This window comes from Octopus bimaculoides, chromosome 8 (assembly GCF_001194135.2).
Source record: "Octopus bimaculoides isolate UCB-OBI-ISO-001 chromosome 8, ASM119413v2, whole genome shotgun sequence".
In the NCBI taxonomy this organism is placed as follows: Eukaryota; Metazoa; Mollusca; class Cephalopoda; order Octopoda; family Octopodidae; genus Octopus; species Octopus bimaculoides.
In genome coordinates, this window is record NC_068988.1 from 53,702,010 (window position 1) to 53,721,135 (window position 19,126).

The 19,126-nt window shown below is 35.0% G+C and overlaps 1 protein-coding gene across 3 annotated transcripts in view; it reads right to left on the bottom strand.

Moving 5' to 3' along the window:
• Window positions 1-1,029: 1,029 nt before the first annotated feature.
• LOC106874431 (serine incorporator 5) overlaps window positions 1,030-19,126 on the bottom strand; it is a 72,607-nt gene continuing 54,510 nt past the window's right edge. For 2 of the 3 annotated variants that reach the window (XM_014922162.2, XM_052970109.1), the window contains exons 13-14: window positions 15,373-15,511; window positions 1,030-14,790 (exon numbers count right to left, since the gene is read on the bottom strand). In XM_014922162.2, the coding sequence (XP_014777648.1) occupies window positions 14,580-14,790; window positions 15,373-15,511 (350 nt within the window). In that variant the 3' untranslated portion in view covers window positions 1,030-14,579. The remainder of the gene's footprint in view (window positions 14,791-15,372; window positions 15,512-19,126) is intronic. The other variant, XM_052970110.1, reaches the window with a different exon arrangement.

Genomic DNA, 19,126 nt, shown 5'->3' on the forward strand with positions numbered 1-19,126 from the left:
TTGAAAGAAAAAGAAAAAAATTTTCAAGAGAAAAATAATTCACACGGATGACATCGAAAAATTGTTCATGTGGAGAAATTAAAAACTTGATACAGGAGTAACAAGCATTTTTGTTGTACATATTTTATGAAAAATCCATAAAATTATGGAAAACTTGTTAGAGGGTTTAGTTGAGTTGCAAAAACAGCAACAACAATAACTCAAAGAACAAGAAAACAACAAATGTTGCAGCAACAAATGCTACAACTAATGAAGCTGGTAATAATACCAGAAAATACATTTTTGCCAGACCTTGTAGCAAATTCAAAAAATGAATTTAAATGTGACCCGGAAGAAGGAATCACTTTTGAGGCTTATTACTGAAGATTTGAACAAATTTTTGAAAAAGAATGCCATGACTGGATGGACGGAATGAAAACACATCTAATTCTGAGGAAACTAGCAACAATAGAGCATGAGAAATACTGTAACTATATATTGCCTAAAAAGGTTTCTGACATAAATTTCACGGACACATATGACATTTTATGTAGGATGTTTAGTGACAAAAACATTGTTGTTCAACACGGAAATGTTTGAACATTGAACATTTACTGTCCCTTTTTCCATGCTGGCATGGGTTGGATGGTTCAACGTGAACAGATGAGCCAGAGAATTACACCATACTCCAATGCCTGCTTTGACATGGTATCTGCAATCAGGTGCCCTTCCTAACACCAACTACTTCACAGAGTGCACAGCACCGATGAAGTCACCAAATACCTGAAAGACAAAACTCTTCAACTGAATGGGGTAGAGTATTGAGGGATATGAGAAAAATGATAGAAGAGTAGTAACAGGTGTCTTGCTGAAGAAGAGAACACTCGGCTTCCCCATCTGGAAAGAAAGAGATATGACATCAAGGTACAAAGTGAATATGAAAGAAAGAATGATAAAAATGAAGGTATAAAAGACAGGAGAGTCAAATGTGGAAAGCATTTGATCATAAGTTGAATCATTCAGATTTGGAATTAAACATCAACAATAACAGTAATTATGGTAAAATTTTATTTTTGTTACAAATGGATCAAAACTCGTTGAACCTGTTTTTGTTCATTTTTACTTAGCTACATTAATTTATAAAATATAGAGAGATGATAATTTTTTTTTCTGTAATTTTTATTTATATATTTTTTTTTTTTTGTAAATGATATATGAAAATGTAGGAAATGGCAAGCCAAACTAATCAGTTTGTTTCAGTGACCAGGTATAATCTTGAAAAAAAAAAAAAAAAAAATTTCATAATTCTTTTTACAATTTTGATACATAAAAATAAATGGCATGGAATATTGTCAACAGAGCGAGATGATGTCTGATTTGGTATTGGTGAGTTACACAAATATGCCTTCGTTCACCTAATACTCAACAAACAAGACGCTCACACATATATATGATATTAAAAAAAAATGTAGATTTGACTCTACATTTTGTACTGAGTTCATGGTAAGATGTTTTAATCAAAGATTAATAAATGAAGTAGAGTTTGTGTGAATAAAACTCTGAGTAACAATGAAATGAATCATGAACAGTCTCCCATAGCATATATATATATATATATATATATATACACACACACAATATTGTCAATATCAGTTGTAACATCATGTGGAAAAGCTTCTTATATATATATATATATATATATATATATATATATTTATTCATTTCTCGATTTCAAAAAACCCAAAAATGTAACAAAAAAAAAAAAATTATCACCACCCCTGATCATTTAAAGTGGCTGAATACATCTGATGAACTGTTGTAACAAACATTCTCAGATTTAAAGCAAGCCATTGAATGCTTTGCACAAGATATACACTGCTCTTGTCGTGATATGAATCCATAAGCCATGAGTGCAGAAAATTAGACAACATCTCTTCCCCATGGATTTTGTTCAAGACATTTAGCTGTAAACTTCCAAAGAATCCTTGAAATGGAATGGAATGAGGTATAAATGATATTTAGTGGTGGACATTAACAAGAATGGTACACTTAATATGTAGCCTATTTTAATACCACCAACCGGTACATAGGTGCCTTTAGCAGAGTCCAGTGTGATAAAGCATTCAGACTAGGTCTCAAGTTTGAGAATAACTTATTCCCTTTCTCCTGCCAGTATTAGAGGCCCTGAAAAAAAAAAAAAAAAAAAAAAAAAAAAACTCATGGATACTGTCTTTTCTCTTACTAATCCACAAAATAGGGAGTGAACTTAAACACAGAATAGAATGTTTAAGCAGCAACCGTAACACAAGCAATGTAAATCACAACCAGGACTTAGATCCAAAGTTAAGGCTGATCAATACATGTATGCAATGAGGTAGACAGGACACAGATTTGAGGACGAGTATTGTTTTCTCCAAGTGGATTTGAATTCAGCTCAGGATACCCATTCTTCATTGGTAGATGACTGAGTTGTCCAAAAGTTTCAAGTTACATGCTTTGTTTATAAACAAACACACTGGTATCAAGATTTTCAGACTACTGACAGTTTCACTGATAGACACAAACCCTATCTTTTTCATTTGGGTTACTGTAATATGTACTCTCCTATCTGTGACAAAATGTGAATGTTATAACCAATGAGTAAAGAAATCAGTATCAAAATACATTTGTTCAGCCAAGAAGCATATAAAAATGCTGTATAAAAGAAAAGATAATTACCTAATGAATACTTTTTGTCGGCTCGTTAACCTTCAGCAGTTTAGTGTTTAGCATCATACACACATTGTGTGTATAATTTATTAGGAGGTAAAGAGGTGACTAATGATTCACTCTGTTGGTACTCAGAGTTTCCTGCCATATGCAGTTCAGGAAATGTTGAGATTAATAACAAATAGTTACAAGGTGTATTTTAGAAAAACCTTATATTTTTTTTGTTCCACGTACAGATAATATTTGCAAAATACACATTAGATGGCAATTTTTCTTTGCCTAGAAACCCAAGCTTCTCAAGATTACTGCTTACTCATTTAGTAAAATAACCAAGTGCCCCAATAATAGGTACAATATAGATTAACTGACTGCGTTTTATCAGACCATCAGCACTAGGAAGACTGTCTAGGTCAAGATAGTTCTTATTCACAGTTAGTTTGTAGACTGGCTGCCGATAATGTGGCTTGCAATACATCATCATCATTTAACGTCCGCTTTCCATGCTGGTATGGGTTGGACGGTTTGACTGAAGGCAGGCAAACCAGGAGGCTACACCAGGTTCCAATCTGATCTGGCAAAGTTTCTACAGTTGGATGTCCTTCCTCTCTGAAAGTGTAGTGGGTGCTTTTTATGTGCCACCAGCACTGGCATTGGCTATGCTTGAGTGGTGTTTTTTATGTGCCACGTTTATAAATATATGTGCTGTCTCTCCTACACCCAGAATCATTGCACCAGGTTCCATTTTGAAGATTACGTTTTTGTAATCCGAAAGTAGAAGATTGCTACAAAATATTCATTGAACAAGAGACAGTGAAAAATGAAACTTTGACCTAAAACTCTGACATTTTTCTGATTGCTATTATACAGCTATTCTAAAATGTGACTAAGATACTACCTGCAATGTAATTCAAAGGGTAAACTGCCATGGGATAATTTTAAATCTTGGTGCTGGATATATAATTTAACAAAGCAGGGAGAAAGACAGTATTCACACAATGCACTACAATTACTGTTACACAAGGTTAAAAGCTCTCTACCAATGGCTCACAATGAACTGTTGACAGTTCTTTATTTTATAGCAATATGCCAGTCCACTTTTAGTCACTTGAAGGGTGGTTGGAATCCTTCCACAACAAATAAATATAGAGAAATATTTCTCTTGTTGAGTATATATAAACATTTCTAAAGTAAAAAAAAAATACCAGTGGAACATTCCCATCAGAACTTCTGCTAAATGCAAACATAACAGGTCTGATAAAGTGTTTGGAACAGAAACGAAACATTTTGTTCAATTACTGTGGTCATCTGCCCTTCAGATGTGAAAATTTCTTTCAAAATCACATAGAGAATATTTATGGACAATCGATTCAAAATCTACAAATTCTCTGTCCAGATTACAAATTCCCTGTTGTACCCATAAACATTGGTGCACTCAGTTTTCTTAAAAAATGTCTAAGTAGCAATCTTGAAAATCTGAGATTTTCATATACAAAGAGTAGTAAGCTAACATGCATATTGCAGTTATAATATACAAGCAGAACAGTAAAAATATGCAAGGCTTTTTTAATATTCAACTCTTCACTCTTATTTTTACCTAATTTATAGTGAAGGAGCACTGTTTCTATGTTAGAAACTAGCTTGTTTCTTTGATAGGAAGAGTTCAAACAATTGAAAAACAAGGTAAACATAATTACACTAATAAACATGCAAAAATATACATACACATACATAAATATACTAATAAAAATATGCATATGCCAATGTAAATATGCAAACATACTCATAAATACACATAAATACGCAGGAGTGGCTGTGTGGTAAGTAGCTTGCTTACCAACCACATGGTTCCGGGTTCATTCCCACTGCGTGGCACCTTGGGCAAGTGTCTTCTGCTATAGCCTCGGGCCGACCAAAGCCTTGTGAGTGGATTTGGTAGACGGAAACTGAAAGAGGCCCGTCGTATATATATGTATATATATATGTGTGTGTGTGTGTGTGTGTTTGTCCCCCCAACATTGCTTGACAACCGATGGTGGTGTGTTTATGTCTCCGTAACTTAGCGGTTCGGCCAAAAAGAGATCGATAGAATAAGTACTAGGCTTACAAAGAATAAGTCCTGGGGTCGATTTGCTCGACTAAAGGCGGTGCTCCAGCATGGCCGCAGTCAAATGACTGAAACAAGTAAAAGAGTAAAAGAGTAAGTACATACATAGACATATATGTATACATGAGCTTATGAAGATCTGTTAACTTAAAAAGCTTAATAGAAAATGTCTTTAAAATCTGTTATATTTTTCCTACAGCATAACTGTAAGATGGAACCTCTCCATCTAAACACACACATATGTATACTTATACACACACACACACTTACTTTACATACATATACACACACAAAAAAACAAAAAAAACTTACATAATATATACATATTGTAAATAAAATTTTCTGTCAGTTTTAGTTAACTAAACTACCTATTTGATGAATAAAGTGCAAGTGGCTAAGTATCTTTCTTTTTTTGTTTTATTTGCTGGGTCTGGAAGAAGAGGCAGTGTCCATGGCATGTACAGCCTTTACAGCTCCTCAAAGACTATTGAAACTGATGCTGTTAAAGTACTCCTTGAACCATTGCAAGTGAACACCAATGAAAAAGACATGTCCAAAATGTTGAATTTCCACCAGCCAATGGCAACATCACTGTACTCTTGGTCAAATTTTTTTGTGAAATTATACATATATATGTGTTTGCATACATGTGTGTGAGTGACTTTTTTTTTACATATATTACACAAAGAGGTCTGCTGGAGGGAAATTTATAAAAATAATTTTTAAAAAATGAAATTTTTTTCACATCAAAAAACAATGATTAATGGTTATCCCTTAGGTTTTCACAATGAGTATTCCAGTTCTTCAATCAATAAATCTACCAATTCCTTGTATCATAGTGTATGTGGGTAAATATTCCATAGAGTATTGCATCATTAATCTCATACTCTGCATGACAGTGCATATGGTAAGATTGACCTTGTTGTATTACAGGTACAGTCCAGCCAACAGGCTTCTACATAGCTTTTCTGTCAACACAGTTTCTTTCACAAGGTTTGGGCCAACCCAAGGCTAGGCTATAGAAAACACTAACCTAAGGCGACACACACTAGATTTAAACCTGAAAACCTGTATTTACAAAACGAAATCCTTAACCATTTAACCATAAATGCAACTTAATGACTATTAAAACACTCAACCACATTTCATAAGAAATAAGCTTCTTGATTATATATGATCATAATATTAAGAATTCTGAGGCAAAGGTTGTTTGTGATTTGTTTTTTTTTTGTTTTTTATGTTTTTTCAAGTGTGTTAGAATATTTACAATTTGAATACTAGCCTGCAATAAAAAAAAATGTATTGTTATAACTACCTGAGAAGAGACATTTGTTGAAAAAAAGCTTTCCAAAATGTATTTTCAAATTCTATAGAATTCAAAAAAATCTCAAGTACACTTGAGATGAATAAAGGTTTTCAAAATGTTTTGTTTTTATTTGAGAATTTGTCTTCTTCCCTTACTTTACTGTTTCACATCTATTTCTTCTTTTTTTCTTTTGTTTTGGTGGTGGTGGGGTTCATATCTGCACAAGTATGGTGGTTTTTCTGAAGGGGAACTTTTTTTTTTATAGCAAGATGCTTGCACTTCTTAACTACTAACTACTCAACCAGAAAGAGAGAATTGAAAGTTTTTTTTTCTTTATTCAGTCGAGCAGTTAAGTATATTTATATATCTTGCTCTGCAATGCAACATAATAGCTTTAATAGGATTCGAACTTATGACTATGTGTTTAGGTAGATCATCACCTTTATCTCACAACCATTGTACCTTATGTTTCATGGAAACATTTTTTTGATTTTTATATTGTATGAACGAATCTCATAAATTTAATGGCTTAGGAAAAAGGTAGTACCCACAAATTAGGCTGGTCCTCTGGTTCAGTTTGAACATGTATAAGTCGCTGTCACCATCATCATTTTAACATCCATTGATGATGATGATGATGATGACATCAATGTACAGATGTTGATGTCTGCAGGAAAACTGCTGGAGGGAATTACAGAGGTTTGATGTCCTTGGGTGTGAGGATAGGGTAAAATGTGGTTAGTGTGGTGGTCTGAGGGAGTGAGACACAGTAGGTGGTGGTGATGAAAAGAGAAGAGATAAAAGTCAGATGGAGATTGGTTGAGGTATGCAACTAGCTAGTTCAGAAGATAATGGGATTAAGTGGAGATAATGTATTGAGCCACACTTGAAGACTGTCTTCAGGTAAGTAGGAAATATCAGTTTGAAAGTGCTTATGTTATATTCATGATAATATCTGACCTGAATATGACATACTAATGAAATACTTGTCAGTTATACATCGCAGTTGCTACTTCCGGCACTGGGTTGTTTCTGTTCATTGGATCTATCAATGGCAAATAAATTGACCAAGAGAAGTGCAAGCATATGCAGGTACCGCTATATCAGGGATTCTCAACTATTTTTTACTTATGGACCCCTTTAATTACTATTTTATTCTGGTGGACCCCCGTAGTCATTCAATGTTGAAAAACTAGTATTATAGAAACTTTTTTCAGCATTTCTATTTTGTTTAACACACACTAACTTGTGTTGGTTGAACTATGTAAACTGTTAGAGAAAAAAAAAACCTAGCTGTTTCTTGTAATACATACCAATAAATACATTTAAAACAAAAATTTTTTCAGGGACCCTTAAAATACAATTGTGGATCCCCAATTGATCTATTTTGTTGTGTGGACCCCAGCCCATAAATGTTATCTGGATTCTCAGGGACCACACGGCCCCTGAGGGTCCATATGGACCCTGGTTGAGAACCATTGCCCTACACAGTTTCTTGATCTGCTTCAAATAACAGCCAAATCTTTCCTCGATAACACTCTATTGTCATGAAAAAAGTGAAGGGCACAAATGAAGGTACCTTGATACCTTGAAGAATGGGATGATCACAGAATATCTTTGATCATGTCTGCTCAGTCAGGCTTGACCTGACACTAATCAATAACAGCCATGAGCAAAGTTGTGCAGCTAAAAGAGAGAGTGGATGGTTAAGTGGATAATCAACCATATGGTTGGAGTTTGTATCTCATCAAAGACACAGTGTTGTCTCTGATCTAATACACTTGAAAATCTCCAACTACACAGTTCAGCTATTTGTAAATAAGCCAACAGGCTTCCACATAGCTTTTCTGTCAACACAGTTTCTTTCACAAGGTTTGGGCCAACCCAAGGCTAGGCTATAGAAGACACTAACCTAAGGTGACACACACTAGATTCAAACCTGAAAACCTGTATTTACAAAATGGAATCCTTAACCATTTAACCATAAATGCAACTTAATGACTATTAAAAAATTGTCCCTACCTCATAGGGACAACTCACACCACTAAGTAGCACAATAAAAATGACAAGTAACCCATTAACTTGAACTGCTGGATTCAACTTCTCATGTGGGCATGGAAAATGCAATGCGAACACTCCACCATATATATATATATATACATGTAGGCTCTTATTAAACTACTGTCCATCTCAAAACACACTTTTTCTTAGCTGCACCCATGTAAAAACAAGGTTAAAAAGGCCACATCCATAATTTTCCTGTCACACATTTTTTTCTCTTTAATTGCGGGGTAAGGCTGGGTACCCATAGCATTTTTAGAACCTCTTAAACTACAATTTAGAGACAGTTGGGGAAATTAACTTTATTGAGTCTATGTCTAGATCCTAGTTTCTCCCTAGAACTTCCCATTTCTGGATCTTCCTACCACTCCTTGTTTTTCTCAATTACATCAAATTCCATTTATTTATTGTTTCCATTTATCTACACACTACTTTTCGTTGTATTTGTATAGAATGACATGATAGAAGTGAAATTTTGGACAGATGATGTTAGCATTGTGTCACTGTTGTAAGAGACTGACTGCCTGGCAGTTGAAAAGAGACAGTTTGTCTCTTCACACTTCTCTCTGAATCATTTGATAGAGAGAAATGAGATGAAAATGTGGCTAGCCTCATTTTCAACTCATAGTTTAGTAAAGGTGATAAAAATTTTTTGAATTTCCAATATTTTTGGTGATATTTTCACAACACTTTTATGTGATATAAAATAGGAATTGACACAAGGAAGCAGAGGGAGGCAGGAAGAAAGATTTTTATTTGTGTAATTGACTTACTAAAACTCATGTTAGTAACAGATAAATTGGGAAATATTTATCTGAGAATTTTAAGATCCCTTGTTTCCTAACAGAAAAAAAAGACATTTAGACTGTTAACTAACCTTTTCTAATCTATTCTATTTTTATTTTTCATTGATTTAGTCTCCATTCATTACAAGACAGTGACACACACACACATATATGTAAAGCTAAGATCCAAGGACCAAGGTGCAGGAAGTTAGTAAGCTTCGAGCAGTCCGTAGAAGGTATAAAAAAACAACTTTCAGGAACAATAATGGTTCATTGATGTAGAAGGTTGTAAATTTTTCCCATACTGAAGTTCGATAAGCTGAAAACTTCATTTGATTAAGGCATCTTTGGCCCAATGTGTAGCTAGCGGATTACCCCTCGTTTGGGTAATTACTACATCTGAGGCTCTGCCAGCTATGAAACATATGTAGCCTGGTTTTTATCTACTCCTTCCCTAATTTTGGATATATATATATGATGATATATCATGATATATCTAAGCTGGGACTAAATCCCCAAATTTCTTTACATAAGGCTCAATATTTTGACCTAATAAAACATGAACTAGTACGTAATTTTTTTGTTTTACTCCAAATTGAAATTTGGATCACAAAGATAATAAAAACATATGTCAATGAATGCTCAGACTTAATCAATTCTAAGGATAAGAGAAAAGTTCTGGTTGTATTGAAAGTCTTTAGCAGTGGAAGCATAACAGTATCAATTAGTAATAAATCCTAGTACACAGACTCAGTTTCCCAACAGTTGAAGAAATTCTTTCTTTTATTAATAACCAGACTAATCCCAGATTATCTATCACACCCATTAGTCTAACAATATAATTAATAATAAAAATAATAAAGATTAAGCACTAAAGAATAAGCACTAAACCATAAATTTTGGAGGTGGGAATAAATCAATCCAGCATTTGACTGGTGCGTTATTTTGTTGATTTTTGAAAAATGAAGGATAAAATTGGTCTTGGTGGGATTACATGTATTCCTTTTATCTTTGGATTTTGCTTAGACCATATATTTACAACTATATATATATATATATATACTCATTTATTGTGCTTTTAATTATTAATTTTTCTATATGTGACAGTGGATTTTCATCGATGAGTTCATGAACCTTGGTTCTTTTCCCTAAAACTATATATTTATATATATTTTACTCTGTGAAACTTAATTTAATTTTAATTTTTAATAAATTGATTTTAATTGAGTTTTTACCTGTAATTTTGGATTTTATCCCTAATATTATTATTATTATATATATATATATATATATATATATATATATATATATATATATATATATACATATATATATATATAGGAATATATATATGGTATATGTTTAATACATTTATATTACATATATTCTTTGAGAGAATCATCCTACCTTACTAAATCACAGCTTACCAGCAAACAAGCAAAGGATATACATTGAGTATGTGTGGTTGATAATGTTTACAACACTGGATTTATTTTGATTCTACAAATAATAATAATAATAATAAATCCTGAAATTTGGTGGGGTGGGGGCAGACTGATTACCTCGACACCAGAGCTCAAGCGGGTACTTATTTTATTGACTCCAAAAGGATGAAAAGTAAAGTCCAACCATGGCAGAATTTGAACTCAGAACAGAAAGATGTATGAAATGTTGCAAAGTATTTTGTCTGATGTAGTAATGATTCTTCCAGTTTGCTACCTTATCAATAATAACAACAACAATAATCTTTTCTGATATTGACACAAGGCCAGCAGTTCTGAGGTAGAGAGAGTAAGTTGATTATATTGAACCCCAGTGCTTAATTGGTACTTATTTTATCAACTCTGAAAAGATGAAAAGCAAAGTCAGCCTCTGCAGAATTTGAACTCTGAATGTCAAGACAAATGAAATACTGCTGCTAAGCATTTTGTCCAGCATGCTAACGATTCTGCCAGCTTGCTACCTTGATAATAATGATACTAATGATGATGATAATGATGAGGATTTCTAATTTAGGTACAAGGCCAGTAATTTTGAATGTTAGAGAATAGTCAATACCATAATCCTCAGTGGTTGACTGGGTACCTTATTATGTATAATCACCCCAGTGTGATGAAAGAAAATGGTGACTTCGGTGGGATTTGAAGACAGAACACAAAAATCCAAAAGAAATGCCACTAAGCATTTTTTTCCGATGCTCAAACAATTCTGTCAGCTTGCTGGCCTTTCATTATAATCTCAGTGCAAAACCAACAATTTTAAGGGGTACTTGACAGGTAATTTATTTCATTGATATTGGAAAGATGATAAGGTAAGTTGATCTTGGTGAGAATTTGAACTCAGAACCTAATAAGCATTTTCTTTGAAATTTCAACAATTCTACCAATCCACCACTCCAATAATAATAACCTTTTCTACTCTAGACACAAGGCTCAATATTTTGGGGGAGGGGGCCAGTCAATTAGATCGATCGCAGTATGCAACTAGTACTTAATTTATTGACCCCGAAAAGATGAAAGGCAAAGTCGACCTTGGTGGAATCTGAACTCAGAACGTAACGACAAATGAAATGCCGCTAAGCATTTCACTCGGTGTGCTAATGTTTCTGCCAGCTCACCACCTTAACCCGAATAATAATAATAATAATAATTCTTTCTACTATAGGCAAAAGGCCTGGAATTTGAGGTAGGGTGGGTGGGGTCGATCACATCGACTCCCAGTATTTGACTGGTACTTAATTTGTCAGCCCTGAAAGGATGAAAGGCAAAGTCAACCTTGGTGGAATTTGAACTCAGAATGTAAAGACAGACGAAATGCCGCTAACCATTTTACCCAATGTGCTAAGGATTCTGCCAGCTTGCCACCTAATAATAATAATAACAACAATAATAATCCTTTCTGCTATAGGCACAAAATCTGGAATTTTGAGGAAGGGGACTGATCGATTACTTTGACTCTAGTGTGTGACTGCTACTTATTCTATCAACTGCAACAAGATGAAAGGCAAAGCTGAACTCAGAATGTAAAGATGGATGAAATGCCTCTAAGCCAGTGATACCCAATGTCAAGCATGTGCCCCACTGGTGGGGCCTGGAAAATTTTTGGTGGGCTGTGGGACTCAAATTTTTTTCTTTTTTAGTGGGACATGGAATTGCCAAAATTTTTTTCTGAGTGAATAATATACTTTTTTTTGTACTCACTACTTAATAAAAGAGTTACTGGTAGATTCTTTTTTTTATTAAATAATTGATAAAATATTAAAAATAAAGTTGCTTTTTTAACCAACCACTGGTGGGGCATACATTTTTCTGGTAAGTTATAGTGGGGCCTGGGGGAAAATAGATTGGGAAACACTGCTCTAAGACATTCTGCCTGTCATGCTAACAATTCTGCCAGCTTGCTGCCTTAATAATAACAACAACAATAAAAACAATAATAATAATAATAATAATAATAATAATAATAATAATAATAATAATAATAAAAAGGATACTAAATATGGAGACCTGAGAATTGAGATCGCTAAGATGTGGCAGCTACAAGAGTTAAACATAAAGGTTATCCCTATTATCATTGGAACATTGGGTTCAATACTACCCAAACTGAAAAAAAACATCTGAAAACCTTAGAAATACCCTACAATCTAGATGCATTGCAAAAGTCGGCATTGCTTGGAACTGCACACATATTGCATAAAATACTGTCTGTCTGAGGTCCTTGTTGTGACTTGACAAACAGTACAAACCCCCGGTAGACTCAATATCTTCTATCAACAACCTCACGATACTGTATACTGTGCAATGGCTATAATAATGATGATAATAATAATAATCCTTTCTACTAAGAGGCACAAGGCCTGAAATAACATTTCTCCCAATGCTCGACTGCTACTTATTTTATCGACCCTGTAGGATTGAAAAGCAGCAGATTCAACCTGTCCAGTATTTGAACTCAGAATGTAAAGCCTGAAGAAGTCCCACTATATATTTTGTCTGGCATGCTAATGATTCTGTCAGCTTGGTAACTTTATAATGACGATAATAATAAACTCAACAAGTCTACTATTTCCATGAAGCTGTAAGAACTATTCTGTTAGTATAATCACCAGGGTTACAATGGGTGTCTTGGGTATTGATATCTGTGATGTGCGTGTGTGTGTGTGTGTGTGTGTGGGTGTGTGTGTGTGTGTGTGTTTGCATATATGGATGAATTATAGCTGGGCATGCATAGATATAGAAAAGTACTTGTGAAAATATAGAAACTATTCCAGGTAATGCAGGTAACCATAGTTACACATGGAATGTATGTATCTGGGAATGCGTGGCCATGCAAAGTTATGGGTAGATAATTGAGGGGGTTGTGCAAGATGTGTACATACGTATATATATATATATATATATATACACACACACACATACATACATCATCAGTCCATATATCAGAAAAAGAAGCATACTCTAAAGCAGGGGTTTTCAAACTGTGGTCCCCAGACCACAGGGGGTCCGCAAGGACAAGACAGGGGGTCTGTGGATAGCAAATACTTTTTATGGGCAATTTGATTTTATATATGTTTTTAATCGAAATCTTTTAATTGACAATAAACTTATTTGCTAAATACTGTAAAATAAATAAATGTAAAAATATATGTTATTTTAAGCAAATATTTATGTATAAATTTCATAAGCGTTTATAAGGGGGTCCCTAAGGTAAAGTCTGAAATATAAAAGGGTCCGCAAGTCAAAAAGTTTGAAAACCCCTGTTCTAAAGCATTAGAGAAGTGATGAATTTTTTTTTTTTTAGAACTTAAAAGTTATGGTTGGTCATAGAGTAACCATTGGTTTCACACATATAAAGAGTTATGTATTTCTTCCCTTAGTTCTAGAGCAGTTACACATCTTCAGCTATTTGAGTCTGATGAGTTGCCTATATTGTAAAGTGCTTAAAAGATGTGAAACCAATGGTCAATGTATGACCGGCCATAACTTTTGACTCCTTAATATATATACATATATATTTGCAGAGAGAGTGTGAGAGAGAGAGAGAGACACCCCAGTGTGTGTATATATCATATCAGTATTGGTGGGTATATATTAATATCACTTTGCATACAATAGAAAAGCTATTTAGTAAGTATCAGATCCTTGAAATTGTTAACACACCCTGAATACAAACATCTAGAATCTGACAGAGATTATTTAGAAACATTGATGAAGCTTGTGATTACACACATACACACAGAGAAGCATATGATTATTAATAGCGTTGTCATCTTACCTATGACTAGGTATTTAGATTCGTTTGTGCCACATTCATAGCAGCAGATAAAAAAACTGTTAATGTTAATTTTTTCAGATGTTTCTTAATTGCAGTTGGTACAATACAGAATTTCATTTCTGTTAGAAATGAAGAAGAGATAACATGTGAAATATGTCAGCATTCTTAACCAATCAAAGCATACAAATATCCATACATATGCCATACATATTAGTGACATGTAACATACATACAACATGCATACATTTATATACAAGAGACACTGCATACTCGTATGCGTGCATTCTGAAACCTTCGTAGAAAAGACATTAGAAAGACATTTGAAGTAAGATAGAAACATACAAGATGTCAGCTAGTTTTGCTAAGAATTTAAACAAGTCTCTTGTTCTGCATTATTTTGGTTTGATTCCTGCTTTGCTAATCGAGTTTGTAGAGCCAGACCTCTACAGGGGTAACACTTGGGGAAAAGTGTAGTGGTTAAGAAGATAAGAACACATATCCAACTTGATATTAGTTTTACCCAGACTGCAGGCCAGTTGAGTCCAAATTTAACCAGATCTGTCTCATCGGGTCTGTTAAAAACAATAGAAAGCAAAATATGTTATGCATAACAACAACAAAAAGTTTGAATAATCTGTTGAAGATAAAGAGAAGCTAAGATTTGAAACTAGTTAATTCTCCATTATAGTTGACCTGTTAGTTGCAACACAAATGGTTAACCTAACTTCTGACAAGAAAATTGCATGCATTTAAGCACCAGTGAAAACATTAAAAAAAAATATTATGAGCAAACAAGGATTTCTGCTACATGATTGCTAGAAATAACAGCTAATTTCTCATTGGCTCAATAGCAAATATGATGATGGTAACGATGATGGTAGTGATGGTGAGGTGGTTGACGGTGGAAAGGTTGACGGTGGTGAGGTTGACAGTGATGAGGTTGACGGTGGTGGCGATGAGGATGATGGTAATGATGGTGGTGATGATGATAGTGAGGATGGCAGTAGTGATGATGAGGGTAGTATTGATGGCAGTGGTAGTGACGACAGTGTTGATGACAATAGTAATGGTAATGATGATGATGACAACGATGGTGATGAATCAACATAACTAAGAAAAATAAAAGAAGGAAATAAAGCACACAATGGTCTTACCTGTGCCAGTTAGTCAACTGCATCATGATGTAAAGACTGGCAAAAGAGAAAACTAAGTGGAAAAATGAATAACTGTAGATGACACCAGTAGCTTCATTGTAGATTACCTGTTGTCCTCCAAAGTCTGTCGGGTTAAAACCTAGAATGAATGAATGAATAAATAAATAAATAAAACACATGAATGAATAACTGGAAGGATGAATGGAATAGATATAGAGACATATAAGCCTTGTGAATGAATTTGTTAATTGGAAACTGAAAGCCTATCCAGTAAAGTGGTTGGCATTAGGAAGGGCGTCAAACTGTAGAAACCAAGCCAAAACAGACTAAGGAACTTGGTGTGCTCCCTGGCCCTGCCAGTTCTAGTCAAGCCATCCAACCCATGCCAGCATGGAAAATGGGCGTTAAATGTTGATGATGAGATGATGGTGCGTGAGTGTGTGTGTGACTCCTTGACTTGACATCAGATGGTAGTTGTAAATGAGTATCACTGTCATACAAGCAGTGTCATTTGTTTCCAGTGTTCTGCAAGAAAAATGTCCGGAGAAATATTACTTTCCTTGGAAACAGGTGATGGTTGGTGACAAGAAGGGCATCTGGCCATAGAAAATTTGCTTCAAATATACTCTGTCCAACCCATGCACGCATAATAAAGTGGATGTTATATGATGTTGACAATGTTGCTGTTGATGATGATGATGATGATGATGATGATGATGATGACGATGACGATGACGATGAAAGAGCATGCTAAGAACAGAGACAGGTAAATAGTAGAAAAAGATCTAATAATAAGAATCTAGAACATGAGTCATTCCTTTAGTGCAGTTCACTCTATTACAAACATCAAGACCATACCTCTGATTTGTACATAGCACAGTCTCATCTTTATTTGTTTTAAAGATATTTCTGAATATGTATAAATAATGTCTGCATGTAAAATGATGTCATCAGTTTAAAAGTATGTTATTTTAGATACATCAGCAAGAAGTTTGGTGACACAAAAAGAAAGACTGTCAAAGAATTGGAAAGAAAATTTTTTTTTAGGTGAAAGAGATGCAGTCAACACTGTTAGGTGGTTGGCTTTTGGAAGGACATCCAGCAGTAAAAACTAGGCCAAAACTGACCTTGCCTGTTCTTGTGCCATGTAAAAAGCAGTCAGTACACTCTGCTGGGTGGTTGGTGTTAGGAAAGGTATCCAGCCATAAAAACCCTGCCAAAACAGACACGGAAATCTGGTGCAGGCTTCTGTCAAACAGTCCAACACATGCTGGCATTGAAAGTGGACGTTAGATGATGATGGCGATGATGTAGAAGTAGAAATGGCTATCTCCCATTCTGTTATTGCAATCTTAAGCAAAAATGTTTGATCTATTGATCACTAAAAAGTAATTATTTGAAAACAACAGAATATTATTGTTGTGATCTCTTTATAATAAGAACTAACCAAATACTGGGGTAAATATAATTAATTACACCCTTAATAATGGTGCTGCAGAATGGCCACAGTCTAATGACTGAAAAACGTATAAGAATGAAGGAATATGTGGTCAATATTTATCTTTTATCTTTTCTACTTGTTTCAGTCATTGGACTGTGGCCTTTAAGAGTTTTGTTCAAACAAAAATCAACCCCGGTACTTATTTTCTTAAGTCTTGAACTTATTCTATCATTCTCTTTTGCCAAACCATTAAGCTACTGGGATAAAACAAACCAACACCAATTGCCAAGCTGTAGTGGGGTTACAAGCACATACATATATTCAAACACAGACACAAATACACAAACATACACAAATGCACACACAGATATATATATGACATGCTTCCACACAGTTTCTGTCTACTGAATTCATTTGCTAGGTATTAATTGTCCCAGGTCAATAGTAGAAGATATTTTCCCAAGGTACTGCATAGTGGGAATGAACCTGAGACTATGTGGTTGCAAAGAGAGTTCCTTAACCACACAGTTATGTTGCTATGAAAGCAATAAGATAAAATCTGAAGGGAGATAACCGATGGATATCATTCATCTGCTTTGTTTTATGGTACACCAATGTAAACTTCTACTTTCCTTATTTCAAGTCTAACTCCTGTCAATGAAGACCTTTACTGCCCTATTGATTTTAGGGATTGTCCCTATCAAGGAAATATTTGCATTTGATGGAAGCTTATTTTTGCTATAAAGTGTGGTTATGTATTTCGTTTTTGGATTTGGTTTGCAAGACAGAACGCAACGTGAATAACGGACAGAGTCAAGACTATTGAAAAGGTTGCAAGACGCAACGAAAATTTTAGGAAAATAAAAAAATAATAAGTGGAAACTTTAACGGTGAGTGAGTTAAATTTTAAGGCACGATAAGAAAATGACTCTCCCCAGACACAACAGAGTGTGATTATGTAGTTATACGCATTACTATCAGTGTTGACCTTATATGCAAAGCTGAGTAATACTTGAGCCACACAGCTTAGTCCTTGTTGCAGTGTGGTGGTTTGTGTGCTTCAATGACCCAGGGAGTTATTCCAATGAAGTGCAAGCTCCTGGCAGGGCCTCCCATGCTGGGCAGGTCAAAGGATTGAGGATAGACTAATATGGATCATATGATGAAGGTGCATGGCTAAGTGGTTAGCGTCTCAAGCCCATAATCATGAGGTAGTGACTTTGGTTCTCGGACCAGGCTGTGTGTTGTGTTCTTGAGCAAGACACTTTATTTCCCATTGCTTCAGTTCACACAGCTGAAGAAATGAGTTATGACGTCACTGGTTCCAAGCTGTATTGGCTTTTGCCTTTCCTCTGGATAACAGCAATGCATGGGTGACTGCTGGTCTTCCATAAACAACCTTGCCTGGACTTGTGCCTTGGAGGGTAACTTTCTAGGTGCAATCCCATGGTCATTCATGGTCTTTAATATGGATCACCTCTTTCTAGAGGTAAAAATGGATTGCATAGGGCCAACAACCCTGCTTAGAAAAATGCAAAGTTACAGAAACATTGATGAGAATTCAAAACCAATAGGACTGGGAGAGAAAGGCCTTTCCTCAGGGAAACGGTAACCCAGAGTTGAGGACAGTGGAGAAAAGTTGTCAGTGGCCTATGTTCCATAGGAAGTGAAGGGCTTAAATGAGTGAATGTAACTTAACTGAAGATCATCAGTTATGAATCATTGGTTGCTTTCGGATCAAACAATCCATGGTACATCTTTGTTTACTGCTGAAATCAGCTCTTTAATGTGTACAAACTAGAAATCTTTCTTGCACATTAACTACATTCTGAATGATCTTTGAATTGCAGTGGGATACAGATAACTTTAATAGATTTGTCTTTGAGAAAGAACTAAGTATCTCATGGACAAGACTGCTTTCATCATCATCATCATCATCATTTAATATCCATATTCCATTCTGGTATGGGTTGGATGGTTTGACAGGATCTGATAGGTCCAAGGACAGCATCATGCGCCGATGTCTGCTTTGGTATGGTTTCTATAGCTAGTTGACCTTCCTAATATTGACTGCTTTGCAATATGTAGTGGATGTTCTTTTTCAGATCACTGGTGCCAGTAAGCTTGTCATGCAGCTTGCAAGACTACAAACCCCAAGTGGTGGTTTTCAAGACTACGAACCCCAAGTGGTGGTTTGCAAGACTACGAACCTCAAGTGGTGGTTTGCAAGACTACGAACCTCAAGTGGTGGTTTGCAAGACTACGAACCTCAAGTGGTGGTTTGCAAGACTACGAACCTCAAGTGGTGGTTTG